General features: G+C 52.4%; 1 protein-coding gene across 2 annotated transcripts; it reads left to right on the top strand.

The window, feature by feature from the left end:
* Nucleotides 1-783: 783 nt before the first annotated feature.
* On the top strand, nt 784-6,049 carry CCK (cholecystokinin). Of its 2 annotated transcripts, none has more exons than XM_037030489.1 (3): nt 784-885; nt 1,913-2,128; nt 5,646-6,049. In XM_037030489.1, the coding sequence occupies exons 2-3, from the start codon at nt 1,915-1,917 to the stop codon at nt 5,780-5,782; spliced, it is 351 nt and encodes a 116-aa protein (XP_036886384.1). In that variant the 5' UTR covers nt 784-885; nt 1,913-1,914; the 3' UTR covers nt 5,783-6,049. The 2 variants fall into 2 exon arrangements, with proteins under 2 accessions (XP_036886384.1, XP_036886385.1); XM_037030490.1 differs by having other exon boundaries at nt 792-885; nt 5,649-6,049.
* Nucleotides 6,050-11,283: the final 5,234 nt, after the last annotated feature.

Here is an 11,283-nt window from a genome sequence, read left to right as displayed (position 1 = left end):
GGGTGTGAGTGCTTGGGCGCTCGGGGAGGGTGGGACGCGCGGATGCCGCGGTCACGGGGGAACCGGGAAGGGGGCCCTTGGAGACGCTCGCTGGCGCCACTCGGCGGCGAGAAGCCTCCTGACACGGGCAGGAGGTAACTGGCCCCGCAAGAAAACGCAGCTTTTCCGCAAACTCTGAGCAAAGCCCGAAGGTGTCACCCTCGTGTTACAGCTGCGTGAACGGAGGCCCAGCTGCGGCCACAAGGTCTCACTGACTCGGGAACGGCTGCTCTGGGGGATCCCGGAGACCCCCGAGCGCTTTTCCTGGGGCTGGAAAGAGAGTGAAACCCGCTCCGCTCTGCCCGGGAGACCACTCCCCGTCCGGAGACCGGCGGCAGCCTGGGACGCTCGGGAGGGGCCGGCACACCCTCCTTCTCAGAGTGACCCTTTGCGGACACCGAGCCCCGCCCAGTGTCCCCCCAGTTTCCTTTCCGGCCCCTCGAGTCCCCAAAGCGGGCAGTTTCCATCCCAGAGGAGCACCCCCGAGCCCTAGTTTCCCACCCCGGAGATCTGGGTGCTAGACCCGCGCGGGGAGCGGGACGGAGCTTCTCGCACAGGGAGGGGGCTGGGCGGCGGACGCCGGGGGTCGGGGGGGAGGGGTTAGCCGGGTCTCACTGCGCCGCGGCCCCCTCTCTTCCAAGAGCCACTTCAGTCGGTTGTCGCCCCAGCAGCCGCCCTCTGAGCACGTGCTGCCGCCAGTCTGCGTCAGCGCTGGGCAGGGAGATGACTGGCCGGCAGCGCCGGGCGGGGCTATTTAAGAGGCGGCCTGCAGCTCGCCCCCCTGAACTTGGCTGGGCTCCCCGCTGCTCCGGTGCGACTGCGAAGCCAGCGGCTCCTACCCCGAAGGTAGGTCCCCCGCTCTCCGCGCTCGCGCGGGGAATCTATGGGTCAAGCGTCCTTCCATTTTATTTTTCTGTTTTCCGTGTCTTCGTTCCGACAACTGGAAAGCGGTCTCTCACAGTCAGAAACCCCGGGGAGAGCTGGCGTGGGGAGTCGGGTGTTTGAGCAGTTTTGCTCTTAGGCGTGCAGCGCTGGCGCGTTTATTTGCTGGGATGAGCTCGCACACTGGGATTTTTTCGCTAGATGTTACACAGAGGTGCAGTGTACGTCGCAGTCTTTTCAAATAAACTATCAAGAGGCTTTAAGATCAAGTTCACCTTCTAAATGTTGCAGCACAGTTCTTTAGGGATCCGTGTTTTCTTTGCCCGAGGTTCTCAGATGCAGTGCAGCTTTGCCAAACACCGAGAGTCGAGCCCATTATTTCTGATTCCACCTCAAACCCTGCCTGTGTTTTGCGTGGTGGTTTATTGCCAAGTCCCGTCTACATCCTGAAGAAACTATATAAATATGGCTTTTCCTTATTGCTCCCACGTTTTAAAGAGTGCTTCTTTCCCCCACCATTTATTTCCCTATCGGAAGCTTCCTTGCTCTCTGGGAAGGTGCTAGCCTTCTCCAAGGGTCTCGTTTCTCCCACCCAGTCTTCCCTTTAGGAAATCTCCGCACTGCCTTTCATCTGTTTCTTCGGCAGTTAGAAGGAGATGCTCTGCGAACGCCCCGCCAAACTAAAGGAACGTAGAAGACATCCCTGATGCTAAGCGGGGTAGAAGACAGGGTCTCAGTCCGCTCCGCGGCGCACCCAGGGTGTGGTTCGACCGACACACAAGCCGGGTGCGTCCCGCATGCGCTTCCTGTGGCCACCCGGCTCGGGTTTGCGCTCGGGCCAGCCCTGGTGCCGACACCCACCTGGAGGGTGTGGAGTCCCGCGGGCTTGGACTGAGCCCCCTTCTCCATACCCAGGGCACCCCGACCCGCCGCGAGGAGACGCAGCTACTTCACCTTTTTATTCACAGCGGCTCCCCTTTGCTCCCCGCAGCCATGAACAGCGGCGTGTGCCTGTGCGTGCTGATGGCGGCCCTGGCGGCGGGCGCCCTGGCGCAGCCCGTGCCCCTGCCAGACTTGGGGGGCCCTGCGGCCCAGCGGGACCAGGAGGAGACCCGGAGGCAGCTGAGGGCAGTGCAGAAGCTTGACGGCGAGCCCCGAGCGCACCTGGGCGCGCTGCTGGCCAGATACATCCAGCCGGCCCGGAAAGGTACCGATGGCCCGTTCCCATCCCTCACTTCTGCTCCTGCGCGGGGCTCCCAAACCTGACCCTCTAGTGTCTGGCCCATGGAGGTGGGTAAAGCCTCGGGAGGAAACACGGGCGACCCGTTAAACGGAAAGATTTTTCACTTTTTCTCTCAAGTTGTATTGTATGGGGCTGTGCAGTTTCCTGGACGTCCTTTGTAGCAAACTCAGAACGACTGTGGAGGGCTTATTAGTAAGGGAAACCCTTTTCAAAAGCTTTCTTTAAACTAATTTTTTGGTACAGTGTTGATGTTCAAGCATGACACCATATTATGGAGACCCTAAAAGATAAGCCCTGAACAAACTGCCCACTCAAAAAGGGCTCAGGAATGCACTCAACATTCTCTTCTGTAAATGCAAGGGAACCAGGAGCCGTGCTGCCGCTGGTGCTGGGGAGCCCTCCGGCAGGAAGTGGTCGGTGCTGGGAACACTTGCGCACTGATTCCCACAGTTAAAAAAGAAGTGACATTGTGTCAGTTTTCACAGGAGTCTGTAACTGGAGGAAAGACTCAGTAACAGTTTTGAGTTCTTGGCAGTGACTTACTGTAATTACCCAACAAGAGCCGTGTTTGTGAGTTTGCTCTCCGGGAGAGAGGTTCCCGCTGTAGCGGGAGCAAAGTCATTGTCTAGGAAGAAGGCTGTCCAGCAGCTCACGGGTGGAGAGGCTCACAGATGGCTCTGTCCCTTCCCTGGGTCCCGCCGTCTTGTCTGCCGAGAGGGGAGGGGCTACAGTTTCATGCTTGGTGTGTTAGGAGGGAGGCTCATCCATCTCCAGGGTCCTAAGGAATGGGGACCGGGACTGGGGCAGGGGCGGGGTTTTTTTCCATCAATTTTGTCCACAGTGACATGGCTGGTGGACATGCCATTCAGTATGTGCCACACTGGACCCACGCAGCTGGGCAATAAAACCCCAGCCAACACGCTGGGAGGGGCAGGAGGTGGGCTACTTTCCACAAGGCTTTCTTAACCCACCCATGTGCCCAGGGCCCACATCTGGACCATGCCTCCTGGCTTGATCAGCCGGGGGGGGGGGTGCGGGGAGGCAGGGCTTGCCTTCCCAGAGTCTCGTGTGGTTTCCCGTGAAGGTGAGATGGGGACCTTCCCAAGCAGGCGATTTCAGAAGGAAAGAACAAGAAGACGATTCCTCTTGGAATCGATTGTTCTTGGTTACATTCCTCTCTCTCTTTGGAAAACCGTCCCAACCACCATCTTCTGTTTTACTTCCCTGCTCATTAAGTGGAAAGACGTGGAAGTTACCAATCAGAAGACAAAGCTTAAACACTTTTGAGACTCCTTGTGATTGTCTGCTGAAAGTTATTTAAATATCTGTCCTTGGATGTGGGCTGAATTTGAGCCAGGCCAGTCGGAAATATCCCTGGCTTTTTATTGAGCCACAGTCTGGGACCTCACCCCCCTCCCCCACCCCCACCCCTCCCCCACCCCCGGCCCAGGCAGGAAAGATCTGCAAGGACCAGTTCCAGGAAGGAAGTCGGTCACCAGACCATTTCCCTAGAACTGACATTTAACGGAGGCTTCATACCACGCATCTTAGCTGGAATCATACCCTTCTATTTGACAAACATGAACCAAGAATGCATGTTTACCCACATAAGTACTATACAGGTTCTTCGACTGTTTGACGTCGTTTGACATCAAATCAGATTTTTTTTTTTACTCTCCTGTAGTAGATATTATGCTTTAAAATTCCAAATGAGATGAGACGCTCTCTGGGCAGTGCGCGAGGGTTTGGCATTAAAAATTGCAGAACTTTCAATGATTTGAGCAGAAGCAGTCCCCTTGCGGGGCGGGGTGACTACAGGGCACCTGCCCCCCACCCAGCAAAGCGCCTATGCCTCCCGCCTCTCTCCATCCTCACCACAGTCCTGCACGGTAAGTCCTGTCGTCTCCATCTGGTCAGTGTGGAAGTGGGGCTTCCAGAGGAGTGCGTGACCTACACGAGGCCGCACGTCGAGGACTGGGGACACTGAGTGTGTACCAGGTGCAGCCTCCCTGGCTGAGCACAGCGCCCCCACCAGCACCCGAGGCTGAGGGCTTGCAGCCCAGCTGACGCAGTCTCTCCGTCACTGGAACTTCTGGCTGCACGCCACCTGCCTGCAGCGTGGGCGTCATCGTCCTCCAACAAGAGGATGGGTCCTGCGTAGTTCCATGGGACTGTGTGTGGCACGTAATGGGGTCTGCAAGTTTTACTGAATATTATAACTAATAGGGCACCTGAAAGGGGGTGCTGGGCTGTTAAACAACGGGGGCTGCTTTTCCTCTGCCCAGGCTTGGAATGTGCTGGGGTGACTGGTAGTTCCAGGTGGGAGTGGGTTGTGGCGGGGGGATGGGAAGAAAGGCTGGGGACGTGGCTGTGCATCATGGTTGCTGGCTTTTAGTGCAGCTGGCTTTCTCTGATGACCTCAGAGTGCCTGCCTCTGCTGTGTCGTTTATCAATAAATAAGCCACAGTCTGATTCTGCGCCAGCCTGTGGACAGGAGCGGGCAAGGGCAGCCTCATGCCAGCATCACAAACAGTGGGGACACAGTGGCCCCCACCACAACGGGAACCACTGAGTGGCCCTTCGTCCCTCTACTCTTGAGGCCTCCTAGGCTGTGCCCACCGAAGTCCCTGAGGGGCTTTTCTTGCCCCTTAGTTTGCAGAAGAGAAGCTTTATCCTGATTTTCTACCCAGGAGGCCATCGTCTGTGATCTCCGGGCAGGGAGTGTGTCCCTGCTCACTCAGTGTGGTTCTACACAGAGGCACAGCGAGAATCATCCTGTTCCTAAGAACTTAACTCCCGTCTCAAAGGGCCCATTTCAGTCCCGGTTATTGCATTGCGGTGTGGATGGCCGGATTATTTTACATCGTTATCACCTGTCTGCCCGCCCTCCACTGGGTGTGCCGGTGTTTGAATCTGACAGTGTGCCTTTTTCTTAATATCACTATCCCCAAAAAAGGGTAGCTTTCAAATGAATAATTTTAAAGCAGGTCTTGTCTAGCCTTAGGACTTGATTCCTTTTTTTCTTTAAACTGCTCCAACATCAAAACATTGTCATCATCACATTACATTAACAAGAGTCAGGTACACTCAGGGGTGGTGAGAGGTAAATGACAGAAACAGGTAAGTGCTGGGAAGTCCTTGGTTGGCCTCCGCCGAGGGTCTGCCATGTCGGAGGAAACGCCCCCTAGGAGGGGAAACCTAGGCAGGTGCCACCTGGGAACAACTAGGGTCAGTGAGTCCACCTCCTCCCTACAGAGTCGGAACCACAGGGACAACCAGCAAATCCTGCCCTCTGCCCGGTTACACAGACGTGGGCCCTCCGCTCCCCGGAGGTTCTGGTCTGGCACTCACCCTCGCTCTCTCGATAGCCCTGTGATGAGCTTGAAGAAGATGGACCGGGCTCATGTCGTCGCTCCCCTTTACAAATTGAACTGGTGATGGTCTGGTTATAACGGCTCCATTTCTTCCCTCTCTGCCCCAGCAGCCCCTTCCGGCCGAATGTCCCTGATCAAGAACTCGCAGAACCGGGACCCCAGATACAACACGGGCGACCGGGACTACATGGGCTGGATGGACTTTGGCCGGCGCAGCCTCGAGGAGTATGAGTACCCCTCCTAGGGCCCAGGCCCCCCCGTCAGTGCCCCGGCAAGCACCCTCTGGACTCCCAGGGGCAGAAAAACCACACAATCGCACTCATAACTATCGTCTCTGAAGTTGGGCGTTTTCAGTGTCTATTTATTGAGTTCTCAATGTGAAAAGTCTGTAGGTTTGTCTGGCGCAGCACGCGCCTCAGCAGAATTGTACGAATGGAAGACACACGTTCCCCTCCTCCGTGACTCCTGGTCCCCGAGTATTGCTGTGCTATTAAAGTGATTTCATTCCGCACCCGTGTTCCCCGTGTCTCCCGAGGGCAGAGGACGCCGGTGCAGAACAGGCAACCCGCCCTGACTGGAGCGGGCACCCACGTGTCCGGGTGAAGCCCCCCAGTGGCTGCCTCAGACACAGCCACATTAGTGTGTGTGGGAATTTGCAGTGGCTTTGAGGGGACCTGACAGCACGTACTGGGCAGGGGAGGGTGGGAGCCCGAAGACCTGTTGTTCCCTCCCCCGAACCCAGTGTCATCACTGAATTCAGGATGTCCCACTTGCTGACACAGGGGCTGGGAACCAGGACGTTTACCCTGGCTCTTCCTCAGCCCTTTCTTAGGGGTCGTGTTGGGCTTCTGCCGCCCAGCAGAGTGACTCGGGCTGTGCTTGAGAGGAGCCAGGGGACAGCAGAGACTCCCCTCTGCTCCCTCCTCTCTCCCACCCCTCGCCCCGCTCACTCCCCACCCGCCACTCGGCCAGCTGCCCTGCTCAAACCCCTCCAGCTTTCAGGACCTCTGCCCCAGACCAATGCTCCCTCCCCTGTTCCAGCTCTTTGCACCCTTGACTCTGCCCATTAAGGTTGCTCGACAGACTCCTTTTCATGGATCCACTGGAATTTATAATTTGAAAAAAACACCCCACCCAATAGCTATCATTCTAGCCCCCCCACACCCTTCCCCTGCCCCCCTCCTATTTTATGGATAATAAACTCGTCTAAGACTACACAGTGAACTAGTGGTGGAGCCTGCAGCCCTCTGGGGAGTTAGCTCCTTGCCAGGCTGAGACTTAACGAAGTGGCCTGGTGGCCCCTGCGCTTGCTAATCCCTCTGAACCTGGGGCTTGAGGCCCTGGCCTGCCCTGGGCTGCCCTGGCCGGGGACTACTCAAGTCTCGGCGTGACCAGTAGCCACAGGGTGGGCAGAATTGATTTTCCCAAGACTTGCTTTAGCTAAAGCTGACTGTAACACATCTCTCCTCTAGAGCGAAGGAACCCTGCCACAATGCACCCCTGCCTAGGGCACCTAACGGCATCTTTGTTCTCAGGTCCAGCCAGTCCCAGGGGAAAGGAAAGGGAGGATGGGGAAAAAATTCTATGTTCATTCTTTGAACAAACAATAGCACGGACCCACCACTTTCCCCCCGTCTCAGATTTGAGGAGACAGAGGAAAGAATCCCAAGCCCTTAGCTAGATTTTCAGCATGAGATGGAGCCAGGTTAGCATGTATTGAATATTTTTCCAACATCTTCAAATTATTGCGAGTCCCACAGATAATGAAATCAGAAGTCAAGCCAAAAGAGAAAAAATACTTGCCTCGCTAATTTCTGCTGGGCTCTGGGTTCCGAAAGGATTTATTAAGCTGATCTGTTGGCATCTGCCTCCTGCTCTGAGTTGTGTTTTCTCAGAGAACCAGGCTCAGGGGCTCCCAGAAGTGGCAGCGCCTGCCCCAGACTTCCTCCTGTACCCGAGGCTCCCACTGGACAGACCCCTTGCACAGCCTCATCATCATCCCACCTCTCCGACACCCCCCCCCCACTCCCTCATTACACTCCAGCCTCATCGCCTTCCTTGCCATTCCTTGAAAACACTAAACTCACTTCCACCTCAGGGCCTTTGCACCTGCTATCCCCTCTGCCTGGCTCACTCTCCCTCCAAAAAGCACAGCTGGACCTCTCCGCTCCTTCAGGTCCAACATCACCTGCTCTGTCCCGACCATCTTGTCTAAAAATCTCCTTCATTGCTCTCCACCCTTTTCCTTGCTTTGCTTTGCTTCTCAAGTTTCTCCTTGCTTGGAATTACATTGTTTATTCCTTGATGACTGGTTCTGTCTTGGGAGTAGGATGTCAGCTCTGCTGGGCATAGATTTTTGTCTGTTTTGTATGTCACTATATTCTCAACACCTACTGCAGTACTCAACACTGACATAGTCATCAAAAATTATTTGTTCAATTAATGAATCAATTAGTCAGGGAAAAATAGTCCTGGATCCCTACAGATTGGTTTTAGAAGCAGTTTGATCAAACCAATTGTTTGGAAAACCAGAGAGGTAAAGCTGGCTCAGCGACCCTTCCTTGGCTTTTCAAGACAGGCCTAAGGGTGAGCAACTGGAAGATGGACCCTGTGTGTGCATGCACGTGTGCACACACACACACACACACACACACACAAATGGCCGAGAGCATGATGCATACTGTCCATGGAGAGTGACAGTGTACTCTAAATTACACACACACACGTGGTCAACCCTTTTGGTTGTTGTTGCTGTTGTAATTCAGAAATAGAGTGACCTCAGAGAAGGAAAAGGAAGCATGCTGGTGGTTGTGTTGCACTGACTCAGAAGGTCAAGGGCATGGGAACACCTTGAAGTTTCACAGCGAGGGGGCTGTTAGGGATGGGTGGGCTTTTGGCCGGTGAACTGTTAGTGAGCACGAGGACAGTGTAGGGATGTGGAAAAGGACCATGACCCATGTTGAGTATGAAGGTCCTCTGGTTATATTAAGTGTATTTATTTTTAAAGGTAGTCATGTTAGGGTCAAAGGATCACAGGTACTTTTCCTTCTCTTCTCCAAACTTCCTGCACATTTCTGCCCGGACGATTTCGACAATCACTGAAGCTTGTCACCTGTGCAGCGCCCCCCCCCCTGTTGCCCACCATTTGGCCCTCCTCACTAAGGCCACAATGCTCCCTGAAGATGCCACCTCTGCTGGTGGAGGTGAGAGTATTCCAGCTGCGGTCCCCACCCCCAGGTTCAGGCCCAGTGTCCAGAGGGGCCACCAGTTCAGCTGCTGAGGTGGAACCGGGGCATTACCCCTCTGCCTGAACATCTGTGGCTGTGAATTCTCTCCTCTTCCCTTCACCTGAGAGTGTCTTTGCTTCACCGTCATTCCTAAATGATATTTTCAGTGGATTTAGAAGTCTAAATATTGAGTATTACGGTGATTTTGTGTGTGTGTGTGTGCTTAAAAAATTCTGTACCATTTCCCATGGCCTCCATGGTTTCTGCTGAGAAATCTGCAGTCATCCCAATAACTGTTTCCCAATAGACAACTAGGGATTTTTCTCTAGCTGCTTTCAAAATATTTTCCTTGTCTTTAGCTTTCAGTGGTTTCATTAGAATGCATTTGGGAGTGGATTTCTTTCAGTGGATGTGTCAGGAATCTGTTTAGCTTCTTGAATCTATCAGTTTACATCTCTCATCAGACTTGGAAAATTTTCCGTTATTATTTCTTCAGATATATTTTTCTAGCATCACACTCTTTCTTCTCTCTTCTTTCTTCTGAATTCCAATGATTTGAATGTCAGACCTCTGGCTGTTGTCCTCCTTGCTCTAGAAGCTTTGTTCCATAGAAATGTATAATTTCTGTTTATCTGTCTTTCGTTTAGTGACACTTTCTCTGCCCTATCCATTCTGATAATAGGCCCATCTAGTGAGTTTCTTAGTATCATTTTGGTATTTCTCAATTCCAAATTTTCCACACACATCTTCCATTTCTTGCCTGAGGGTTTCTATTTAACATTTGCTTCTATTTAACATTTGTTTCAAGGGTGTTTGCAATTGCTTATTTGAGTGCCTTTATAATAGCTGCTTCATAGTCTTTGATGATTTTAACATCTACAAAACCATGTCATCGGTGTCTGTGGGTTGTCTTTCCAAGGAAAATTGACATTTTCATGGTTCTTGGTATGCACAGCAATTTTTTATTTTACCTGAACAGTTTGAGTATTACATCATGAGACTCTGGTCCTTGTGTAAATCTTATGAACGATGTTAACATTTTTCTTGAGCAGGCAATTGGCCTGGTTAGGTTCAGTCTGCAAGTTCCAGCCTGCCTTCTCTGGGTGGTGATTCCAATAACAGTTTAGTTTTCTTTCTTTTCCCTTTTCCTTTTCCTTCCTTCCTTCCTTCCTTCCTTCCTTCCTCTTTCTTTCTCTCTGTCTCTCTCCCCCTCCCTCCCTCCCTCTCTTCCTTCCTATTTCTTTCTTTTGACAATTCAGTTTTCAAAGAAGTACATTGCACGTTGATTGCATTTCATTCAATGTTATGTTGTTATAACGCTGATGAAGAAAAAATCACTTCCCATTGGGGGCCCCTGTCTCTGTGGGATTGCACGTTCTGCCCGTGTCTGTGTGTGTTTTCTGCAGGTACTTGGGTTTCCTTCCCCATCCCAAAGATGTGCCCATTCTGTGAGCTTCCACATCGACGCTGCCCCAGTCTGTGTGAGTGGCCCTGTGATGGAAGGACATCCTGTCCAGGGTGGGTTCTCACCTATCCTGGCCTGGAGCTGCGAGGACAGGCTCCGTGACCATGAACTGTAATAAGCAGATTGGCAATCAATCATCTTACCTGTTTTCATGAATCTTTCTTAAATGTGTGTAGAGTTCACATTTATTTCAATGCTTAGTATTAGAAGTGTTTGGGGTCTTTATTCAGAAGTTTGGTGATATTTTTGAGACCAGAAATTTGCTGCAAGAACCAACTCTTGTGTATATCAATTAGCCTGTGGTCAAATTGGTCTCTCTATGCATCTCTGTGCTAAAAGTTGTAGTTTCCAGGAACCTATCAACAGTGTTAAGTGAGGACTTACTGCAGCCACAGCTCTGACAGGTAATATGCAGAGGCCGGGAGAGAGCAGAGCTGGTTGGATTAAGGGGCAGGTCAGCCAGGCGACTGCCAGGACACCAGTCTCTAAATGACACCTAATCACCACCGTGGCAAATGAGAACCCAGAGGTTAGTGTAGTTCCTAGTGGCTTAGGCAGCGGGAGAAGTGGAAGTTGGTTCCCCTTGCAGAAGACAACAGCGCCCTCAAGTGGACAACCTCTCTGGGTGCAGCTACGCCCACATCCAGTGATCCCGGCTCATTTCTCCTCGCCAACCTGCTGGTTATCCAACCCAATCAGCAGAAACTTTAAACCAGAAAATGAAGGGCACGGGACTGTTTCCCAAGAATGGGTGTTTGCTGTTATTATCTTAATTTTGAAACTTTCATATGGCTGTCCAAAGCCGCCGGGGTTTGGGAAATCAGCAATAAAACTGGAGAGAACACGATGACAGACTAGTGAAGTGTTTACTGTAGAATTAAAACCGAGGAAAAAAGTGCTTAGGTATGTTTGAAGACAATTTGGTGCCTATGGTTACCTCTAATTAGTGAGCTTTCCAGATTTAAGTGGAGAAAGATTAAAAGGGAAAACAATTCCCAGTAAGTAAAAGTGTTAAGTTCTACTGAGTGCATGTAATCTTGTTTCAAACCGGAA

This window comes from Sturnira hondurensis, unplaced genomic scaffold (genome assembly GCF_014824575.4).
Source record: "Sturnira hondurensis isolate 20B ecotype Veracruz unplaced genomic scaffold, ASM1482457v3 Scaffold0020787, whole genome shotgun sequence".
Taxonomy (NCBI): domain Eukaryota; kingdom Metazoa; phylum Chordata; class Mammalia; order Chiroptera; family Phyllostomidae; genus Sturnira; species Sturnira hondurensis.
The sequence above is the reverse complement of the archived record's forward strand: the minus strand, read 5'-3'. Positions and strand labels throughout refer to the sequence as shown.